The sequence below is a fragment of the Rhinatrema bivittatum genome, chromosome 1, assembly GCF_901001135.1.
Source record: "Rhinatrema bivittatum chromosome 1, aRhiBiv1.1, whole genome shotgun sequence".
NCBI lineage: Eukaryota > Metazoa > Chordata > Amphibia > Gymnophiona > Rhinatrematidae > Rhinatrema > Rhinatrema bivittatum.
In genome coordinates this window covers 194,589,010-194,613,431 of record NC_042615.1, presented here as the reverse complement: position 1 = coordinate 194,613,431, position 24,422 = coordinate 194,589,010, and the positions used below count along the sequence as shown (strand labels likewise).

Here is a 24,422-nt window from a genome sequence, read left to right as displayed (position 1 = left end):
AAAAACTGAGGCACACTGGGTTATGTACAGTGTCAGTGAAACTTTTTCTGTCTCCATCTGCTGGCAGGGAGGCAAAACCCAGGAGTCTGGACTGATCTGAGTATGTACAGGGAATAAGTATTTGTTTTACTTGTTTTCACTTATGAGGCCATCGCTGCTTGGAAAAATAGAACTTCACATGATACCACCACAGCCAATCCCAGAACAACCTCACTTTTCTCCAGGGAGTAGGTTAGTCCATTGATTATAGCATTAAGCAATGGTAATGACAAACTAGAATTATCAACTTCTAGATAATAATCATCATAATATTCTTACTCAAGTAGTGGTATTTAAAATTGTCATTCATAATATTCTTACTCAAGTAGTGGTATTTAAAATTGTGCAATCTCAGCATTCTTTGTATCTTTTTCATAAAATAATGTCCAATGTACCATAACAAGAATAGTAATAATGAAGGTAGGAAATCATACTAAACTTTGCTAAAATTGTTACTTATAGTATATAAAAATAATGTAAAGTGATGGTACTTATTGCAGTTATGCAAATCAAAAATTAATACATGTTTTCTGGTATAGGTTATGGTGATATGTTGCAGAAGACTCAGACAGCTCAGGATTGGAAGAGTGTGAAACCATGCCAAATGTCAGCATATGATCCCTCTAATTTGCCAATTATAATCCACTCTTCCTACTCATTTCTGCACAATCCCTCTGGAAGCTCCCTCTTACACACATCCAATATGTGCTGAGAAAAATGTTGCTGTATTGAGACGTCACTTGCTTACATATTTCTGTTAATAGTAAAAGAACAGGGGTTCATTGTGCTGGTTATAAACAGCTTTGGAAGCTCTGACAGCACTGGCATTTAGAGAGAAAGATCATCAAGCAGCAAAGCGAGGACATTTGATACAGCTTAGCTGTCAGCAGAATTTTACATTGCAAATTACTTTGGACTCTCTCTACTTATGAAGACCACTTAATTCTTTTTTATGCTGTCCAATGATGGATCCTGCATCTAAACATCTTGTATGTGATAAAGAACCAAGAAATCGTTGTTGACTGAGCATTTAAAAGAAGGGACAATGAAACCATCTGATGAAATATTAGTAGTACAAGACGGATAGGATTACTTCCTCCAGGAACAAGCCCTAGAACACTGCAGTATAATGAAGCTCTCCTGTGCAACCGCTGCAGGATTTCACTCTAGTAACATTCCTTTGAATCTGAAGTTTACTGCAGTTAACCTTGCTTTTGAGTGCCTGAGAACAATGAGAACAGAGAGAGAATATTTTAAGCTACTAAATATCAGGACAAATGTAACACATCTGTCTTGAGACTACACAGCAGTCTTCAAGATGATCTCTTGAAACTCTTAAGATGCCTGGATGCTTTAAAAAGACCTTATTTTCTTTAGCGTCAGCAGTAAGTATTGTATCCTTCCTCCTGATCACTGTTGCAATGACAACCCAGAAGTGGATGACTGGAAAAATACTTTGTAAAACAGGAGTTGATCTGGTCAATGCTTCAGACCCAGAGCTGGTTAAGTTCATTGGCAGTATTTACTACGGACTTTTCCAAGGAGGAAAAACACGACATTGTGGATTGGGTGGACGATGGTCAAAATTTACAGGTAGGTAGCATTTTAGCCATGCATTTCATGAAGACTGGCAGTGTAAAACATGTAAAAATTTGAACTAGTTTATTTTGCTTTATAAAAAACTACAAAGTAATTTATTACTACACCTATTATCTTGTACTTTTACTGCTCTAAAATGATTAAACATAGTTCATGCATGAACACATGAATGTTTCCTCAGAACTGAAGCCATATTGTTGAGATAGCACCAGTGCTGAAGTGTGGGTGCTCTGGGAAACTGTATTCTTAATTATTTAACATGAGCAGACTTTCAGATCAGGTATTTCCCTTTCGTTCCTAAGCAGAATGTTAGCCATACACTACAGCAGAATTTCAAAAGCTTTTTCCCCTCCATGTATAACTGATGCAATGATTTGCCTTCAAAACCATTTAAAAATAATATTTGGGCTAATTTTGCAAGTATTTTGTAGAAAGTCTGAGCTATAACCATATCATCCCTTTATATTTATTTCAGCAGTTCACGCCTCATGCATTCCTAAGTGTTTGTGTTCCCAAAGACACTTTAGCTAGCTTTGGCATAAGTGAATGCCAAGGCAGAAAACAATATTTGGTGACCTGGAGCTACAGTCAATCTCCAGATCCTCCTCCACCCCATATCTATCCTCCCTCTCCCACAGGCTTAGATTGCTTATTTTCGTGCTCTCAGTAAATTCTACCAATTTTGTTTACATCATTAGGGAGTAGAGAATCACAGGAGATTTGTGCTCCATGAGGGTGACAAATCTAGAAAAATGTATACAGGAATTCACTGGGTGGTTGAGCTTGTCATAGTCCAAATGCTAGAGGCAAACTAGGATAGGAAATGAAAATAATTTTATTTGACTGAAGTTCCCTGTTGCATGTATCTGAAATGCTTGGGGAAGAACATGTTCCTACTGAGGAGCCTTCAACTGATTACATCTGCGAAAAAATTATTTTGACAGATTTTGAGAAAAACTGTGGTCCAACTTTCCTTCCTAAAACTAAACTTCAGCTTTTTCTGGCTTCAAGCCATTGAAAGTAATGATCCTCCCAAAAACTGTTTTTTTTTCTCAAATTCATTACAGTTTGTAGTAGACACTAAAGACCAGTTTTGCAGGGTGCCACATGTTAGAGGACAAGAATCTACTGTGCATGTTACAGCTCAAAATATTGTGCAGTCTTCCACCAATCTAATTGTCATTTGCTGCCATAAATGTATTTTTATTCCCTCACCAATGAATGTGGTCTTCCTTTCAGAGCCAGCTTCACCTGCTACTATTTATCATTTCTACAGTGCTACTCGACATAACAAATATACCTAAGAGACTGACCCTTACAATTTATTCAAGCAGAAACCAGGACAAATAAGAAATTTAGGAAGTTTCATTTATCATGGAAAATGATTAAAACCAACAAGGTTATGATCAGGAGAACCAGGGGTTAAGATTTTAAAGCAGCCCCAAAAAAGGAGGGTTTTTATGCTAGATTTGAATAAGGGTGGAGAGGAATCAAGGTGCACCAACTAAGAAAGTTTTTATTCCAGGCATGTGGCACAGCAAGATGGAAAGCATGGATTCTGGAGTTGACAATAGAAGAGAAAGGCATTGCTAAGAGTGACTTGCCCGAGGAGCGGAGTTCATGAGGAGGAGTGTAGGGAGAGATAAAAGAGGAGAGGTAAATGAGGGTCTTCACAATGAATGCACTTGTAGATGAGTAAGAGAAGCTTGAACTTTATGTGGAAACTGATAGTGACATAGTTATGACAGTAGAAAAGTACCATATGGTCCATCAGGTCTGTCCAGCAAGTTGCTTATGGCAATTGCCAGGTTCTTGTGGCCTGGTTTGGCCTCTGTTGGAAACAGGATGCTGGGCTTGATGGACCCTTGGTCTGACCCAGCATGGCAATTTCTTATGTTCTTATGTAATAACTGCCGCTCCATGCAGGTTACCAGCATGTGTTCTGTTAAAGGTAGTACTGCCGCTCCATGCAATTTACACCCATGCATTCTATTAAGAGTAATAACTGCCGCTCCATGCAGACTACCCCTTGTGTTCTGTTAAGGGTAGTAACAGATACTCCATACAAGTTACCCCAATGTGTTCAAGGGTAGTAACTGCCACTCTGTGCAGGTTACCCCCTGGGTTCTGTTAAGGGTAATAACTATCACTCTGTGCAGGTTACCCTCATGTGTTCTACTAAGGATAGTAACTGCTGTTTTGTGAAGGTTACCTCAATGTAATCTGATAGAGAGCCAAACTAGTAACCTAAGTTATATGGGTGTAGCAACATTGACAGAAGGCAAGTCATGCAGCTGAATTTTGGATAGATTGTAGTGGAAAGAGATAGTTTAATGGGAGACATGTGAAGATCAGGTTGCAGTAGTCTAAGTGAGAAGTGATGTGATCATGGATAAGGGTTTTGGTGTTGTCTTGAATGACACATTTTAGTAGTATTTTAGATGTGTGTAGAGAAAGAGAGAAAGGAGTTGAAGATGACTGCAAGGTTATGAGTTAAGGGACAGGAAGGATGACAGTGTTATCCACAGAACTATAAGAATGGGGATGCTGGATGCGAGGGGCAAAATAAGAAGTTCTGACTTGGCTATGTTATGTTTAAGTTTGCTGTGGGTCATCCAGACAGCAATGTCAGACAAGCAGGCTGAGATCTGAGACTGGACTCCTAGAGACATTGCTGTAGATAGGTAAATCTAGGAGTCATCAGCATAAAGATAGGACTGAAAGTCATGGGAAGAGATCAGAGCACTGAGGAAACAAGTGTAGAGAGATGAGAAGAGGTCCTCAGACAAATCCTTGAGGCATACTGATTGATAGTGCTGGAGGATCACTAGTACTGGAGGATCACTAGAGCATACACTAAATGCAAAGTATTGAATATAAAATGGGGTCGATGGTGATTCAATTTTGACTTTTCCCTTTGGTCTAATGCTCCCCTGAGAATCTATCAACCCACATGTTCTTAGATCTCCTCGCAAAGAGGCTTACTGGACATTCCTTCAGCAAGGCACACTCATGTCATAGAAACGAGAGAATGTGCTTCTTTCGTGGCAGCCCCCGTATTATGGAACTCATTTTCAGAGGCAATGCGTTTGTCAGTCTATTTAAAAACATTTAACACCCTGTTAAAAACCTTTCTTTTTAAACAGGCCTATTTGTAAGCTGGGAAACAATCAATCTAACATTTTTTTCTTTGTTGATATGTCTGTTTAACTCACTTATTTTAATGACTGTCTTTTTATTAATGTTAAATTATGTATGTTATATTTTGTACATCACTTAGTGCATTTTGTGTTTGTGATTAACAAATTTTAATAAAGATAAACATGCAATGGGAAAGATAAGAGAATCAAGATATAACAGATTCCAGAAATCCAAGTGAGGACAAGTGTCAAAAGTAGATTGTAATCAACAGTGTCAAAAGCAATGGATAGCTCAAGAAGGATGAAGATTAAGTAAAAGGTCCCTGGATCTGGCCAGGAATATGTCGCTGGAGACTTTGGCAAGGGTTGTTTCTGTGGAATGTATAGAGCAAAAGCCAGATTGGAGTGGATGAAGAATGGTTTGAGATTAAATGAAGTTAAGACAATGGAGCTGAACAACTCATTTGAGTAGTTTAGATACAAAGGGGAGGAGGCGATGGGATGATAGTAGGGCAGGTAGTGTCCAGTAAGTTGTTTGTGAAGAATGGTCAGCATGTTTGAAGGCGGCAGAAACAGCTGAAATGGAAAGTGATAGCTTGAGGATGTGACAGAAGCAAGAGGTGATTGCAAGGGGGAACAGAACTGAAGAGCTGGTGGGAATGGGATCAGGAGAAATGGGTAGTGAGTTTGGAGGACAAAGATGCTCAGTTTCCTTCTTTTGGTTTCAGAAGATGAAGAAATGGTGGCAGAGGCCAGAATAAGGGGACATGAATGAAGTGAGGGAGGTGGATGTGACCTGGTGGAGGACTGAAGATTATACTTGTGAACTTTGTTATGAAAGTAGTCAGTCATAGTCTGGACAGAGTGAAGGAGTCAGAGGTGGAGGCAATTTGAAGAGGGAGTTGACGTGATTTACTTCTTAAGTGCCCCGAGGTACAGGAGTGGGAGGAAGTGGTGGAGGGGTTTCTTATGAAGGATGCAGTGGGAGAGGTCCCCCTTCAAGCAAGTATGCAGAAGTGGCTAGAGAGGTCTTCCTCCTAATTTTGAACCAGACATTATATACTCCTAAGAACACTCCCCTTAGAGGAGCCTACTCCCCTAATCCCTTAAAGGAGACACTTTGTTCGGAACATACTAGAAATACCCTTCATAAATTTCCATTGGCATACATACAGAGCCCGAAATTCAAAGCTACTTAGTTGAATAAGTAGCGACCTATCCAGCTAAGTGGCAGCCGCTGAATATCCAGCTACATTCAGTGGCTGCCACTTAGACAAATAAGTCACTTATCCAGCTAAGTAGATAGCTGGATAAGTTGTGGGCGGATAGAGCAGGTTTAATATAGCCGGATATAAATTATTTTCTAAATAGCGATTTTGATGGGGATATTCAGCAGCATAGCAGTGCTGCTGAATATCCCATGTAAGTTAGCCAGAGAAATCTAATCTGGCTAATTTACATAAATGTTTCTCATTGAATGTTGGGCCCACAGTTCTCGTTCACCATTCACCAGGCCAGTATTTTCCTTCAGACCTGATCAAGTGTGCCATGGAAAAGTCACCTCTACCTGATGCTCAGATCCAGGCCAACACCTGGGCTCTGGGCTTTATGCTCAGCACCTTGCAGCAGCGGTGGCTCTTAAATTAATAGAGTCTCCTTTCTGAGAGCATGTGTAATCATGCATGCCTTTCTTTCTAGCTAGAGCATGAGCCATGGAGTGTGGAAATTAATGGGCAGCATGCAGGGCACAGATAGCTGGGATTTGCTTTGTGCAGCACACACAGTGAACACAGCACCTCCTCATCTTCCCCATCTTTGAGTCCTTCAAGCCTCTGTCTTATTCCCAGGCTGAGTAAGATGGGGAAAGCACTGAATGTGCCTCACTTTGAGTGTTGGGTGTGACTCACTTGAGTGTTGGGAGCGGCAGCAGTGAAGAAGCTCTGGCAGCCAGATTCAGCAGCCTAGGTAATGGAGCTGGCTAACTATTCCACACTAACATCTCCCTTCTCCTGCAGGAGCTGGTGCATTGTGATGGTTTCATGTGGGTGTGTGTTCCCTTTCTCCTTTGTTTTAAAATTTGGAACAGAGACTGGTGAGGCTTTCAGTTCTTCCCTTGCCCTTTGTAAAGGAGTGTATGATAGTCTCCCCTTAAAAGTCCAGGACCAGGCATTTAGCCTGCTCCACCTTAAGACAGCCACAAGGAATCAGGTTGTAGGACATTACCCTGGGGAGAGGGATAAGAAGGCTGGTCCCAAAAAAAGATTGTGGGTTCCATACACGAGCAGAAAGAAGCAGGAGTTTTGCTGGAGTTAATTATCTGCATTTGTGTTTCCAGCACGGCTGAGGTAAGCAGGATTTTGGTTGTTTAATTTTTCCTGCAAATAATAAAGGTTTGTAGAAGAATAGCCAGAGTCCAGTCTTTCCTGTCCTCTGGCAAGCCGAAGTTTGCTCACGTTGTGTTATGTATGGTGACAGCAGTGGGATGTTGCTGCTCTAAGCGGCTGGGCACAGACAGGGACCCACACCAGCAGCAGAAGAGAGAGGACTTTTTTTTTTTTTCCTGGGGCATGGCTGCAGCAACAGTTACTAAGTACAGTGCACCAAGGGGGTAGCCCACCTAGACAGACAGGGGCTTAAAGTCAGTCAGGTTTGGACAGGCTAGGGGTTTTTTTTTTTTTCTATTTTTACTTCCCGAGACATTGGGAAGTTGTGTTTTGTGGGCTCCTGAATAAAAGTCAGAAACTGCAGCAAAAAAAAAGCCTTTGTGGTGCCAAGGCTTATTAACTAACATGGAGTGATTAGTGCAGACCCTTTCAGAAGGGTAGCAGCAACTCCAGAGAATGGTTCAAGCCCTACATGAACAATTTAACCAGCAACAGGGGTTAAACTAATCAGTGAGATCTACCACAACATGGGCAACCCCACTACCTCTGGTCTTGTATAAAATGAAGACAAGAGAAGATCCAGATGATTTCTTAAGGAATTTCGAGAAAACTGTCCACATAGCTGGCTGGCCAGAAACCACCTGGACCACCTACCAGGCAAATCTGTTTACAGGCAAAAGGCAAGTGGCTTTTCAGGCTGCCAACCCAGATAGAAGATGGGAGTCAAAACTGCCATCCTGGAAAGGGTGGGTTACAGTATGGAAACATACCGCCCACAGTTCCAGCGTGGTACCCTACAGCCCGGGGAAGGTCCATGGAGCCTTTTAATTGGCTAAAGGATGCCAGACGGAAGTGGCTAGAGCCAGAGGTGAAAACAGGCCTTGAAGTAACCAACTAGGTCTTCATGGAGCAACTCCTGGACAGGGTGAACAAATTTATGCAGAAGTGGGCATATCAACACTCAGGGCTCACCCCTGGTGGATACCTACCATCAGTCTCAATTGATACAGAAGTGAGAGTGCAAGACCCCAGCAACAATCCTCAGAGCAGGATCACTCTGGTTACATACTCCAGTCACAGACTCCAGGCCCACCAACTTGTTTTAACTGTGGAAAGAGAGGTCATTTGGCCAAAGACTGTCTCTTTGATGGGAACAAATCTACGGACATCAACCTGGTGACACAGCCACCACTAGATGTTAAAGGTTTGCACTGGCAATCTAAAACCTCCAGAGGAGGAATGACTACCAGGTGTAAAACCATAGGTGTGCTCCCATTGTAGAGAGAGAGCATACCTCATCAAAGATTGTCCATGACTTGAAGCTGAAGAGTGGGATTACATTTTAGTGAAGCTCCACAGCTATAACTTCATTAATATTCCTTGTTTGGTACTTATGTTCTTTCTGATCTCATTTGAGCTAGATGAGATCCCTACTCCAGTTCTGATAGATTCAGGGTGTGAAAAAATTCTTATCCAGAAGGGCTTAGCCCTCAGAGGGTAGAACAATTACAAGAAGACAATACTTGCCTGCATACATAGTGACCAGCAACAAAACTAGTCAGATTCTACTGACTACACAGGTGGGGCAAGCCAATATAAGAACATAAGAACATAAGAACATAAAAACATAAGAACATGCCAAACTCTTAGCTGATTCCCTAAAACAGTAGGGAAGGGTAACCCTGGAGATGTTAATCAAGTCCCACTCTAAAGTAGTTCACTTGAGTTGTGTCGGAAGCATGTACAGATGTTGGCAGAGAAAATACTCTCTGGCCTAGGAGCCCCATATGACCCTATCCTCTGCTAGGAAAAGAAATGGTCAGACCCAGTTCAGGGTGGAAAAAGAAAATAGGAATGGTGAAACACTTTCCAAGGAGTTAAACCAGGTAGAGGCAGATGCTTGACCTGACAAGGTCAAGATTCTGCCTGACAAGGTCAAGCTGAAGGGAAGGGTATGTAAAGGATTATATGTTAGACCCTTCTTAAAAGTCCAGGATCAGGGTTACGTGCATAAGGTACGCGCGTAACCCTTTTAAAACATCCCTGCGCGCGCCGAGCCTATTTTGCATAGGCTCGGCGGCGCACGCAAGCCCCAGGACGCACGTAAGTCCCGGGGCTTTGCAAGGGGGGGGCGTGTCGGGTGAGCGGCGTGAATTTCGGGGCGTTCCAGGGGGCGGGGTGGGGCGGGGCGTGGTGCCGGCCCTGGGGCGTGGTCGAGGCCTCTGGACCAGCCCCCGGGTCAGGTGATGGCGCGCAACTGACAGGCGTAACTTTCCCAACAAAGGTAGAGGGAAGGTTTAGATAAGGCTGGGGGGGGGGTGGGTTAGGTAGGGGAAGAGAGAAGGTGGGGGGGGGGGGGTGGAGGGAACGGGCAGCGCGCGCAGGGCTCGGCTACGTGCAGGGCTCGGCTACGCGCGTATCTTATAAAATCCGGCGTAGATTTATAAAATCTACCCCACTGTGTTACACTCTTGGCTATGAGTCCTCTCCATGTCTGGACTGCCTGCTCTATGGAGGGTGGGGTCTCATACAACATTTTTGTTAATATTAGTATGCCTTGGACAGGAATATGTTGGGAAACACTAAACTATGCCATCTAGTGGCAGTTCACTGATACTGCAACCAGTAATTTTCTCCAAATACCCAACAAGAACTCCTAGCTCCTTAACAGCATAAGAACATAAATCTTGCCATACTGGTTCAGACCAAAGGTCCATCAAGACCAGTATCCTGTTTCCAACAGTGGCCAATCCAGGTCACAAGTATAAGGAAGGATCCCAAGTGGAAAACAAAAAAGAATAGATGCCAAAGTCTTTTTCAAACCTTTATTGTAGTGGAGACGTATTCAAAGTAACTGCCCGACTCAGGCCGCGTTTCGCCGTTTATTACGGCTGCCTCAGGGGCTACGAATGAATCACAAAAATGTACAAAATGAGAGTCTAAGGTAAAACCAATGAACTAAAATTACATTAAATGAAACATTTTTCATAACATGTTGTTGTAGCTATATTTACAAAATTTTAATATTTGATGCTGAATCTATTTTTTATATGCATAGGTATATATTCAACTTCAATATATATGTTTTTGATGTTACATGTTCAGTTTTATTTTCATGTCACCACTTAATTTTAATGTCACCATTTTATCAATTACTGATTTTTTACAAATCATTTACTTAATTTTAATTATTGTACATTTTTGTGATTCATTCGTAGCCCCTGAGGCAGCCGTTATAAACTGCGAAACTCGGCCTGAGTCGGGCAGTTACTTTGAATACGTCTCCACTACAATAAAGATTTGAAAAAGACTTTGGCATCTATTCTTTTTTGTTTTCCTAACAGCTTTTTTAGATCGCCTACCTTATTTTTTCCTGGGAGGATCCCAAGTGGTACATAGATAACATACTGTTTATCCCAGGGATAAGTGGATTTCTGTAATTACACGTTAATAATGGTTTTTGGACTTTTCCGCCATGAACTTGTCCAAATATATCTCCCCTCAGCTGTCTCTTCTCCAAGCTAAAGAGTCTTAACCTCTTTAGTCCTTCCTCATAGGGGATTCGTTTCATCCCCTTTATCATTTTGGTTGCTCTTCTCTGTATCTTTTCTAATTCTGCTATATCTTTTTTGAGATGCCATTTCTTTTTTCCACCACCCAAAATCTCTTCCGGGGCCATACTCTATGATAAGGACCCAGTTTAGCGGCCCATCATATTTGTATGTGAGCCGGGTAGAGTCAAGGCACTGAGATCCTTTTCTTGTAATAAGGATTTCATATTTAATGGTGACAAGGTCAGGATTTATCCTGTCCTGAGTAAGGAAACCCAGGATAAATGCAGATCTTTCTTGAATCTTCAGCAGTACTTGTTATCCTTGAAGATAGATGTTTTTGTAAAATTTTCTGCAAAATGTGTTATTCAAATTAGGGGTAGTCATTTTTCCTTTTATGACCCTGATCAGTTGAGGAAGTTTGTGGAGCAGAGGGAAACATTCCTTAACATTCCATCTTGATGGTTTGGGGTGTAGGTTTGATTTTTGCTTTTTGCTACAGTGTGGCCAAGTTTTTTTTGTTGTTCTTACCTTTACTTCTTGTTTTGTAAAATCCCCTCCCCTTCTCCTTTGTTGGACTTTCATTTCCTCTGGGTTAATTATATATTATTTCCTTTGTTCATATGTATTACTTAATTGTTAATCATCTGGCTATATTTCTTCTCAATAGTAAATATCTGACTGAAAAATGTGAAATTCTATAAATGATTTTTTTTTTTAAATACAGAAAAAGCATAACAAAAAAACTGGAATTTTAACTTTCTTTTTAGTTTTTCCACATCTGGTGAAAAAGCTGAACACTGCCCTCCATGTGATGATTGTTCTCTTCCTCTGCACAGCCATGTCCTTTGATATGGTCAGCTTTGGGTTCTGTATTCACAATATAATCAAAGTCCCGTATCGTGCTATCAAAGGACCTGCCGGTGTCTGCTTGTGGAACCTGCTCGCAGGTAATTTCACTTCTTTCATGAACTTAAAAATCAGTACATAGCCCCTCTTCTGGTATTATTGGTGAAGGCAGTGGTCATACTTGGTCCCGGGGCTAAGTTCATACAAAGTCCAACAACCCCAGGGTATGGATTCTCTGGAAGGGGAGAACGTAGACTCCTGGGCCTATGGCAGAGAGGTGAATGTCTTCTGTGAGTATCACTCTTAGTAAGTGTAATAGGGATGGTGGTATATGCCAAATAAGAAGATAAGTTCCAACTTAAACTTTACTGCAACAGTTTTTCAATAGTAATAATCATTTGGCTGCATACACACTGGTTATTTGATACATCTATTTCTAAACTCAAGTTTCCCAAGTTCTCTTTACCTATGCAGCTGTCTAGATATTTGGAGTCCTGAAATTTTCTCACCCTTCAGGAGATGGAAAAGTGAAATTTCCAGGTGGGACAGGGTATCCTAGATGTGAAGAGAAATCTCTTCCCAATAAATAACTGAGATCCAAAGATTCTCCAACACTTCAAAGTTGCTAATCTTCCTCTCTTGTACAAGGGTGAAGATTCCAGTGGGGTCTCCAGATGGAAAAATATTTTTATACTTATTTCTCCTCTCTTGATGGCAACATGAGATCTTCTCAGGAAAAACAATACTAATTTTCCACTCAGTGGGGAATAAACTGCTTTCTTTCCCCACTTCTGGTCAGGAAAGGTGGCAGCAAAAACTTCCTGCAGTGCTAAAGAGGCAAAAATCTTCACAAAAATACAAACTTGGGGCTATCTTATGATGAGTCACCACTGTCTATCCAATGGGTATGAGATGCAGTCTGTAAGTCTTCCCAAGGCAGGGACTCCTACCTGTCCCTTCTTGATCCAGGACTAGGGGGTTAACAAACAAAACTTCAAAAATGAATTAAAAAAATGTCTTAATTAAAATGTGAGACAACCCTACCAGTCATGCTGCATACTGGAAAAGTATCTGCCTCCTTCCTATTCTGTAGGACCATGAGGTCTAGCATTCAGGAACAGCGAAAAAAGCACATAAAACAAATAGCACATACTCCTCCAAACTATCTCAAAATGCTACACTCATCTTCTTTTCTGCCATCGCTGGCAGGGAACAGCACTCTCCTCTCCCAAGTCCCAACCCATGTCCCATGCTAGGGCCATCTAGTGATCTCAAAGGGTCACCACAAATACATTTTAGAAACGAGTTTTTGGCATATTTGACAACATTTCTGAAACTGTTTTTAGCAGTAGTTACCAGTATTTTTTTAATGATTCAGTTGGCAGTTAGAGCTATAAAATAAAATAGAAACATAGAAACAAGGCAACAGAAAAAGATCATATGGCTATCTGGTCTGTCCATCTCTGCAATCCATACCACTCCCTCAGACTTCCTGACTGTATTATATTTCTGAAGAGAATCAAGTGCTTAACATTAGTTTTTAATATTCTCCTGCTTATGTTGCGCTGGAGGTGGATCCTTGAGCTGAGGTGGGGGTTAACGCTACCCATGCGCAGGGGTTCACGGGTCCCCACCATCAGCAGGTGGAGTGGGCTGAAGCCAGAGGCCACTGGAGCTTCACCTATACCAGCCCACGTTCCCCTCAGGTTGAGCCTTTGGGTGTTGGGGCCGGCAGGACTTAGGCGGGCCTCAAGTTCATATGACAACATAGGATAGTTCAGCCCAGAGACAGCAGCCAGCAGATGGCATGGTTCTACCCTGGACGGGTTTCGAAACAGAAACTCAAGCACCAAGGAACATGAGGTAGCTGGAGGTGCCTGAGCAAGAAAAGGCCGAAGCTTCAAGAGTCCACGTCCAGGGGATAGAGACATGAGCATCACTGTTGAGCTAGGATGGAAGCTGGCGGCCAGTGGGAGGTGTAGCAAGCAACGTAGAACTCTGGACGAAAGAGAGTCTATAGCAATGTCATCTGTAGCAAGGGTCAGAGCACGAAGAAGGCAGGCATGGTCAGGCGTAGCAATGGTCAAGGCTTGGAGAAGGCAGGCAAAGTCAAACGTAGTAGAGGGCAGGCTTGGAGAAGGCAGGCGAAATCAAACGTAGCAGAGGTCAGGCTTGGAGAAGGCGGGTGAAGTCAAATGTAGCAGAAGTCGAATACCAGGATGTCATTCAATGCAAGGAGACGAGACAAACACAGGAACCAGGAACCGAAGATACAGGATCAGAAAACACGAAGAGGCAACGAGCACTTGGAAACCAGGGATAGGCAAACCAAGGAGACCTGTTGCAAAGGCAAAGCTTCTGTGGAAAACCAGGGAATTTATATGAAACAGGACATAACGTCATCATCCGGGGTCCGCGGCTTGGTTCCCACCGCGGGCCCTTTAAAGGTCTCAGGGTGTCGCGTGCGTGCGCGCCTAGAGGGAGGCACAATGCCACTGGAGGCATCTCTCCGTTGACCACATGGAGCGACTCGGCTAACTTTGGAGGTTTATTCAATAGTGCAGCTGCTCTATTGCATACAGCTGGCTAACTTTAGGATAGTTCTTTGGCCCGAGCAGACTTCACCAGCTAACAGGGTTATTTTCCAACCTGCGAAAGGCCATTATCGTGGCAGTAGCATTCAAATTAGGTGGAGGGGAGGAGTCGAGGAGGAGGGGATTAGGGAAATAGGCCGGCAGCACCCTGCCGGCGATAATGTTTAGAACATTATCACTGGCAGTAGCGCGGGAAATAGCACCACCTTTTATGGTGGCGTTATGACTGCAATACTGTGGTGCAGCTGGCTGCAGGCTATCACCCGACCGCCCCCTGCTTCACCCCCTGCCCCCCCTTTACCACCACGTTCATCATTCCGCACGGAATGATGAATCTAGCCCTAAGTTATCCAACTAACTCTGAATAGCAGAGCTGGCCGACTAATTTAGCTGGCTAACCCAACTCCTCCCAGTTATGCTCCCGGAATGCCCCTAACTTAACAGGCTAAGTGCCCAAATATTCATTTAGCTGGCTAACTTCTGTGATAAACCTAAACAAATCAATGCCACTGGTACAGCGATTGGAAATTACAAATAATCAATCTGGAGCAGCTGCTCGATCGCTGGAATATAAGGATATTGAAGACTTAAATACCGATTTATAAATTATTTGTTGGAACTAGTGTTTAACAACATTTTATGACACCTACCCTATATTCAGTGTATACTGGTATGAATAAATAATTTGTATAGTAATTTTAAAAAATGTTAAGGAGTGGAGGGAAAGTTTCATATAAACTCATTGGTGTCTCGGCACCACGGTTATGTGGTGGTATAATCATTAACTGACCCCCTCCTCCTGTGTACAATTTTTTTTACTATGAAAGGTTTTTTTTCACCTATGTAAACTCTTCCGTGAAGTGAACGTAAAACTTAATTATAAAGCCATAACAGTGCTGTGTTTAAAGAGCTAAACATGCTCTACTTTTAAGATATTATGGAGTAAAGTTCAGACTTCCCTTTATCGTGTTGGTATGCGCTGTCCAATTTCCAACAAAAGTCCCGACACAGTCGATCAGTGTTTCAGACTATAAGTCTTTCCTCAGGGGTGTGAAACATTGTAGAGCTGCCAACTTGCTGGGAATCTGGATGAACTCCATTAGGTGTGAGCCTCTGATGAACTTGAGGTATACGACTCTTGACGGGGTGACTCTCACTCCGTCACCGGAAGAGTGATTATGTCTTCTAAACTGACCCTTTATATATGCAGCCGAAGAGGTAAGTTGGAACCAATGACCGTGTGCGAACTTAATAACGTAATGACGCCAACACGATGGAGAATTAGTGTGCCGGATTACGACCTGATAGGGAACTCCTAACTAGATGACCTGCTGGCGTGATGACGTGTGCTAGCTGTCAAAATGGCTCGCTGGTACGCTGCCGTAGGTTGATTCAAGAGACGGGTGTAATTGTTTACATCCGTGTACTTTGAAACTGACGCTCGAATAAAACGGCAAAAATATGCCATATTGAACGGTTGGTTAACTGTGCGGTCTGGATCACTACCAGAACGTACATAGTGCCTAAAGGTCCCGTGGGCTAATGTACTGGAAACGAGGATGAAAGTTTACAGCAACATGTTCCAATTTAGATCGTCATTCATACCCCGCGGAGCCGCGGTGGCTAAAGTAAAAATCCAAAAGGCTTCACGTTGATTAAGAAGTGCTTTGATGTCCCCGCCCCTGGATGGGGCGTCCAAGTGTTCCAGTACCGTCCATTGAAGATCTGCTATGACGTGTCCCTTATCTGTCAAATGTTGCACCATTGGTGCTGTCATTTTCGCTGTGTTAAATCTGGACTTGTGTTCACCCAGTCTCACCTTGACTGGTCTTGAAGTGCGACCAATGTATAACTGGGGACACGGGCAGATAATGACGTAGACTACATTGTTGGATAAACAGTTTGTATTTTGCTTGCGCCAAACTTTATATCCTGTAACAGGATCTTTCCACAGGATACCTTGAATAGTTTGGGCACACCATGTGCAGTTACCACATGGTTGATGACCCACTAACGTCTCTTCTTCTTTGAAAGTGTGGGTTTGTGCATGAACTGTGTAGTCTCTAATGTTTTTACCACGGGACATGGCAAATACAGGTGTTTCCTGAAATGTGTCATGTATTGACAGGATATGCCAGTGTTTTCGTATAGCTGTTTTGATAATGTTAGATGCGTCGGATTGTTTTAGTACACAAGTCAACCGTGATTCCTGCTTATTAGGCTTGTACTGTAATAAAGTGTTGCGGTCACTGTACTTAGCTCTTTTGTAGGCTGCATTGATGGCTTTACGAGGATAACCTCGTGCAAGGAATCTGTCTGCTAGAATATCTGCTTGTGTTTCAAAATCCTTATCCGTGGAACAAATGCGTTTTGCTCTAAAGTATTGGCTGACTGGGAGACCCATTTTGAAACTGGGTGAATGATGGCTGCTGAACTTAAGTAGGTTGTTGCGATCCGTGGATTTACGGAATATAGTTGTATATATTCTACCTTGTTCTATTCTTATGGAAACATCTAAAAATGATATAGCAGTTTTTGAGACCTGTGAGGTAAACTGAAGGTTTTGATCTACTGTGTTGATCCATTGAAGAAATGCATCTAACTGGGACTGTGATCCATCCCAGATGAAAAAGATATCGTCGATGAAACGATACCAACATTTGATGTGCTGCCACCAGGTGGAAGTATATATATAAGTGTTCTCAAAATGAGTTACGTAAAGGTTTGCAACCGAGGGTGCCAAGGGCGACCCCATGGGTATGCCGTGGACCTGATGATAACAATTCTCACCTAGCCAGAAGCAATTGTTGTATAATACTGTCTCTGCAAGATCAAGTAATAAACTTGTATTGATTCTTTCTGATGAAAGACGCTGGCTCAATGTTTCTTCCAGGATTTCCAAAGCCCTGTGTTGGGGAATATTGGTATACAGTGAGTTTATATCCATAGTGATCATAATAATGGATTCCCAGTGTATTTGAAGGGTTTCCAAATTCCTCAAAAAGTGAGCAGTGTCTTTGATAAATGACGCCGATTTTTCCACGAAGGGTTGCAGAAACGTATCTATGAAATTTGCCACGGGTTCAAGTACCGACCCATTTTGGGACACTATAGGTCTGATGGGAGGAGATGACAGGCTTTTGTGGATTTTGGGCACTGAGTAGATCACTGGTTTCCTGGGATGGGAAACCATAAGATATGATTTTTCTTTACTCGTAAGCCTAACATTGTGTTCTACTTTTTCCTGAACTTTAGACTTGATGGTGTCCGTGGGGTCACCCATAACTGTTTGATAATATTTGGTATCATTCAAATGAACCTGAAGATCTTCTAGGTACTTGGTTCGGTCCTGTATAACCACTGCGCCCCCTTTATCAGCCGGTTTAATGACGATTTCTGTCATTTTATTCAAACTCTGTAATGCTTCCTGTTGTGCTGGTGGTAAATTATGCTTGCTTCTATGTAAGGTCGCTTCGAAGTCTGCCAGATCTTTCAATACTAGGGCCTGAAACGTTTGTATATGGGGGTCGACAGAACCCGGGGGGATCCAACTGGATTTGGGTTTAACCACTGACGGGTCGGCCTCTGTAAATGTCTTGTCTGTAAAAAATAATCTCAGATTCAATTTGCGGACAAAGCGTTGTATTGTAATACGGCTGTCAAACGCTGAATGTTTGGAGGTAGGTACGTAGGAAAGTCCCTGATCGAGGAGAGAAACTTGTGAGTCTGTTAGGGGGATGGAGGACAGGTTGACTACTGAAGTGGTTCTTTCATCTTCAGCAGGTGGCCCTTGACTTGCCGAATGTCATTTCTTTTGTCGTGTAGAGCGCGATGAAGAAGCTCCTCCCCTGTTCGTTTTCTTACCTTTCCCTCTACCGGACCAGCGATTCTGCTCCGGTAGAGGGAAAGGTAAGAAACGAACAGGGGAGGAGCTTCTTCATCGCGCTCTACACGACAAAAGAAATGACATTCGGCAAGTCAAGGGCCACCTGCTGAAGATGAAAGAACCACTTCAGTAGTCAACCTGTCCTCCAATCCCTAACAGACTCACAAGTTTCTCTCCTCGATCAGGGACTTTCCTACGTACCTACCTCCAAACATTCAGCGTTTGACAGCCGTATTACAATACAACGCTTTGTCCGCAAATTGAATCTGAGATTATTTTTTACAGACAAGACATTTACAGAGGCCGACCCGTCAGTGGTTAAACCCAAATCCAGTTGGATCCCCCCGGGTTCTGTCGACCCCCATATACAAACGTTTCAGGCCCTAGTATTGAAAGATCTGGCAGACTTCGAAGCGACCTTACATAGAAGCAAGCATAATTTACCACCAGCACAACAGGAAGCATTACAGAGTTTGAATAAAATGACAGAAATCGTCATTAAACCGGCTGATAAAGGGGGCGCAGTGGTTATACAGGACCGAACCAAGTACCTAGAAGATCTTCAGGTTCATTTGAATGATACCAAATATTATCAAACAGTTATGGGTGACCCCACGGACACCATCAAGTCTAAAGTTCAGGAAAAAGTAGAACACAATGTTAGGCTTACGAGTAAAGAAAAATCATATCTTATGGTTTCCCATCCCAGGAAACCAGTGATCTACTCAGTGCCCAAAATCCACAAAAGCCTGTCATCTCCTCCCATCAGACCTATAGTGTCCCAAAATGGGTCGGTACTTGAACCCGTGGCAAATTTCATAGATACGTTTCTGCAACCCTTCGTGGAAAAATCGGCGTCATTTATCAAAGACACTGCTCACTTTTTGAGGAATTTGGAAACCCTTCAAATACACTGGGAATCCATTATTATGATCACTATGGATATAAACTCACTGTATACCAATATTCCCCAACACAGGGCTTTGGAAATCCTGGAAGAAACATTGAGCCAGCGTCTTTCATCAGAAAGAATCAATACAAGTTTATTACTTGATCTTGCAGAGACAGTATTATACAACAATTGCTTCTGGCTAGGTGAGAATTGTTATCATCAGGTCCACGGCATACCCATGGGGTCGCCCTTGGCACCCTCGGTTGCAAACCTTTACGTAACTCATTTTGAGAACACTTATATATATACTTCCACCTGGTGGCAGCACATCAAATGTTGGTATCGTTTCATCGACGATATCTTTTTCATCTGGGATGGATCACAGTCCCAGTTAGATGCATTTCTTCAATGGATCAACACAGTAGATCAAAACCTTCAGTTTACCTCACAGGTCTCAAAAACTGCTATATCATTTTTAGATGTTTCCATAAGAATAGAACAAGGTAGAATATATACAACTATATTCCGTAAATCCACGGATCGCAACAACCTACTTAAGTTCAGCAGCCATCATTCACCCAGTTTCAAAATGGGTCTCCCAGTCAGCCAATACTTTAGAGCAAAACGCATTTGTTCCACGGATAAGGATTTTGAAACACAAGCAGATATTCTAGCAGACAGATTCCTTGCACGAGGTTATCCTCGTAAAGCCATCAATGCAGCCTACAAAAGAGCTAAGTACAGTGACCGCAACACTTTATTACAGTACAAGCCTAATAAGCAGGAATCACGGTTGACTTGTGTACTAAAACAATCCGACGCATCTAACATTATCAAAACAGCTATACGAAAACACTGGCATATCCTGTCAATACATGACACATTTCAGGAAACACCTGTATTTGCCATGTCCCGTGGTAAAAACATTAGAGACTACACAGTTCATGCACAAACCCACACTTTCAAAGAAGAAGAGACGTTAGTGGGTCATCAACCATGTGGTAACTGCACATGGTGTGCCCAAACTATTCAAGGTATCCTGTGGAAAGATCCTGTTACAGGATATAAAGTTTGGCGCAAGCAAAATACAAACTGTTTATCCAACAATGTAGTCTACGTCATTATCTGCCCGTGTCCCCAGTTATACATTGGTCGCACTTCAAGACCAGTCAAGGTGAGACTGGGTGAACACAAGTCCAGATTTAACACAGCGAAAATGACAGCACCAATGGTGCAACATTTGACAGATAAGGGACACGTCATAGCAGATCTTCAATGGACGGTACTGGAACACTTGGACGCCCCATCCAGGGGCGGGGACATCAAAGCACTTCTTAATCAACGTGAAGCCTTTTGGATTTTTACTTTAGCCACCGCGGCTCCGCGGGGTATGAATGACGATCTAAATTGGAACATGTTGCTGTAAACTTTCATCCTCGTTTCCAGTACATTAGCCCACGGGACCTTTAGGCACTATGTACGTTCTGGTAGTGATCCAGACCGCACAGTTAACCAACCGTTCAATATGGCATATTTTTGCCGTTTTATTCGAGCGTCAGTTTCAAAGTACACGGATGTAAACAATTACACCCGTCTCTTGAATCAACCTACGGCAGCGTACCAGCGAGCCATTTTGACAGCTAGCACACGTCATCACGCCAGCAGGTCATCTAGTTAGGAGTTCCCTATCAGGTCGTAATCCGGCACACTAATTCTCCATCGTGTTGGCGTCATTACGTTATTAAGTTCGCACACGGTCATTGGTTCCAACTTACCTCTTCGGCTGCATATATAAAGGGTCAGTTTAGAAGACATAATCACTCTTCCGGTGACGGAGTGAGAGTCACCCCGTCAAGAGTCGTATACCTCAAGTTCATCAGAGGCTCACACCTAATGGAGTTCATCCAGATTCCCAGCAAGTTGGCAGCTCTACAATGTTTCACACCCCTGAGGAAAGACTTATAGTCTGAAACACTGATCGACTGTGTCGGGACTTTTGTTGGAAATTGGACAGCGCATACCAACACCATAAAGGGAAGTCTGAACTTTACTCCATAATATCTTAAAAGTAGAGCATGTTTAGCTCTTTAAACACAGCACTGTTATGGCTTTATAATTAAGTTTTACGTTCACTTCACGGAAGAGTTTACATAGGTGAAAAAAACCTTTCATAGTAAAAAAAATTGTACACAGGAGGAGGGGGTCAGTTAATGATTATACCACCACATAACCGTGGTGCCGAGACACCAATGAGTTTATATGAAACTTTCCCTCCACTCCTTAACATTTTTTAAAATTACTTTACAAATTATTTATTCATACCAGTATACACTGAATATAGGGTAGGTGTCATAAAATGTTGTTAAACACTAGTTCCAACAAATAATTTATAAATCGGTATTTAAGTCTTCAATATCCTTATATTCCAGCGATCGAGCAGCTGCTCCAGATTGATTATTTGTAACTTCTGTGATAGCCAGCTAAATGCTTTTGAATATGGACCTCGTAATATATTAAGACAAAACCAGAAGGAAACCTTGTAATAAAACTAAAAGAGGAAGTGATATAGTCAATAAACAAGCAAGCTGATATTTTGAGCGTCAAGAATGGATTTCTCCCATTTTATTGCATGTCCGTGAAAAAAAAAATCGTAAACCTGAGCCAGACAGGAATCATGAACTTGCATTGGATGCTTTATACCCAGAAAAAATCCAAATGGGCAACTTATTGACCGATTCTTTTTTTTTATTATGTTTGCACCTGAGCATGAAACTAAAAGCTTGATTTAAACCTTCAGATAGCAGGATTTTATTAGCCAGAAATAGTTTTAATTTTTTTTGTTTATATTTCACTGTTTGGCACTTCAAAGCAGATTACATTCAGGTATTGCAAAAATGCCTGACCTGAGCAATCTCAGACTGGCCGATTTGGGCTGTTCCAATAGAAACAGGTACACAAAAGGCTTGAATCAGACCTACAGTGAAAGCAGCTCTAAGTGGTTTGTTTTTTTTTGTTTGGTTGGTTTTCTCTGGCAGTTTCCTTCTCCACTTTTCGGTTTCCAGATCGATCTGAACTGGTGGCACCATGAGCCTTCATGCACAACCACCCAGGGGAGTGGGAGGCAGTACCTATTTGTATATCCCCCTCCCAACTCAGCCCAGCCATCGCAATGACAGTCCTCAACCAAGGGCCCCAAACCACAGTTTCTTCTGGTATGTGGCTAGGGTAGACCTTAAGTTAATGTCTGAGGTTCTCTCCTTTCGTGGGCTTTAAACACTGCCTCTGCAGCACTCCCAGCCCTGGTTGATCTGGGGAAACAGCAGAGAATCAAACCCTGGTCATCCACATGGCAGTGCATGCACAGTACTGAGCCAGCAAAGCCAGCTAGCTCCACTTTTATAGGACAGGGCTAATCTTGCTCTGGCTTTAAGCCTTTGAATGCATGGGACTTGTCTTCCCTTCATCTCTTAGGGAAAGCAGCAGGAAAATTGGGACTGCAAATCCATGCCTGCAGAAGGGTATGACCAGGACTGAATTAACCGCCCTGTAAAAACTGGAGCCCGCCAGCCACCCAAGCCCAGTCCGGAGCGTCTGTAAAGAATGATAATTCCTTCTCCTTAGAATTCCTCTGGCAGCCAAATGGGAAAGTCCGAGGGCTCTTGCGAACTGGCTGTATTCACTTTCCCTCTCGTGCAAGTTTCCCATAATGCGGCATCTCACTTTCTAAGCTCGAAGAGCGCAATTTCCAAAAGCCATTTACCCAAGTCAGTACCAATTTACCCAGGTAAAAGGGCCTTCTGAAAATGACCCGCCCTTAACCCAGCTTAAACTACTTTTAGGTGCTTTAGGAGGTGTGCTTAGGTTGGAGGAGGAAAATAATGCATGCCGATTGCTTTTCCATTTCTACACACGTTATTTTCCATGCAAGAAGTACTGGCAGAAAAAGCAGGTGCGGATGCCCACAGGGACTTTGTACCGGCAGCAGTTTTCAGAGGGAAAGTGCATGTGCACTTCCTCTTTGAAAATACGCACAAAGTCCATGGATGCAATGTACCTGTGGCCTTTGTACAGAGCAGGTTGTTTTGAACATTGCTTCCAAAATAGGATATTTATTCGCAGAATCAGCGCAATGCCCGAGTTTGCTCGTAAGACAGCTCATTTCATGTGGTTGGACAGAGCGAAATTGCCAAAGGGATTGGGAGTTTGGCTCCTAAATTGGACCTTCTGAAAATTTAATAGTGTCGAGTCCCTAAATGTAGGCCTCTAAATTCAGTAGGAGCCTAAACTTAGGAAACTAAAACGTAGGTGGTTACAGAGGCAGAGTTAGGACGGGGAAACAGATATGTACCTAGTACTAATTTTTAGCACTAGGCAATTAACTTAGGTTACTAAATCTAGGCAAATGAATAGTAGGCCTAAATTTAGACCCCTTTTAGGTGAATATTCAGTTGAAAATGTAGGCCCTTAAATTTGACTAAAAATAGATCCCTAAATTAGGTTCTCCGTATTTTTTGAATATCGGCCTTTTTATGTCTTCTTCTCCTTCATGTTTAATTATTCAGTAACTCGGACATTTGTTTTTGATTTTGTTACAGGTTTCTTTGGGATGCTGGGAGTCACTAGCTTTGTTGCTGCCGTTAAACTTCATCACCTCACAGAAAGGGTGGCAAATTTTCGGGAAAGTGTCTTTAAATTTGTCATTTTGGAAGAACAATATGAATTCTCATTTTGGCTCTGTGTGGCTAGTGCCGGGACGCATGCTGTGAATATGCTGCTAATGGCAGCCAGCAAAATTCGTTTACCTAAATTTAAGACTAAAACGGAAGAGGCAAATGTTACAGCGGAAGATATCATGTACTAGTGACTCTTTTTCTGACACAAAATGTTGATCCATGAAGTGATTGTTTGCTTACAGGAACCATTTCTTAAGCCTGTTGGTCTAGAGCTGGATAAGGACCTTTATACCATATCATTCAAACCTGGGCTACTTCTGCAGTCCTTCATGCTTCACACAGTATTATTTTGGGATTGGAGGAAGCACTTGAAGCCAACAGAAAGGATCAGACACTATATATTCTGTGCAAAGGCATACACCTTTTAACACTCAAGACTTTGAAGATGTAACTTCATGAGAGAGAATATGAATACAAAAAAAATCAGTTATCTGAAATATGGATTATTTTGGATCTTGCACAATAAGAGGAATTTACCAAAACCAGAGACTATTCTAGTGTAAAGAGGTTACACTAGTTCACGCCAGCAAAAATTATTTTCATCCATCCTAACACTGAAACATGCAGCATTACTCAAACAACCTATGAACCTTGAACAGCAACTGCCAGCAACCTTGGAGCTAAAGGGGGAACTCTGTAGGAGGAAATTGTGCTAGTACTGTTACCCTTTTATTAGGTGAGCTCACTGCTTATTAAAACATTTAAAAAGATATTCAAGGAACTAGATTATTACAGTGTTATGTATGAAAATCACT

The 24,422-nt window shown here is 42.3% G+C and overlaps 1 protein-coding gene across 1 annotated transcript; it reads left to right on the top strand.

The window, feature by feature from the left end:
- The first annotated feature begins 840 nt into the window (after positions 1-840).
- On the top strand, positions 841-24,379 carry CLRN2 (clarin 2). Its single transcript, XM_029590532.1, has 3 exons — positions 841-1,632; positions 11,484-11,663; positions 23,530-24,379. The coding sequence occupies exons 1-3, from the start codon at positions 1,380-1,382 to the stop codon at positions 23,793-23,795; spliced, it is 699 nt and encodes a 232-aa protein (XP_029446392.1). The 5' UTR covers positions 841-1,379; the 3' UTR covers positions 23,796-24,379.
- The last annotated feature ends 43 nt before the right edge of the window (positions 24,380-24,422 follow it).

Excerpts from the sequence above, each read along its gene's own strand:
- CLRN2 (XM_029590532.1), top strand. The coding sequence starts at position 1,380 with ATGCCTGGATGCTTTAAAAAGACCTTATTTTCTTTAGCGTCAGCAGTA. Across the intron at positions 1,633-11,483 it reads ACGATGGTCAAAATTTACAG|TTTTTCCACATCTGGTGAAA; the intron begins GTAGGTAGCATT and ends CTTTCTTTTTAG. Across the intron at positions 11,664-23,529 it reads CTTGTGGAACCTGCTCGCAG|GTTTCTTTGGGATGCTGGGA; the intron begins GTAATTTCACTT and ends ATTTTGTTACAG.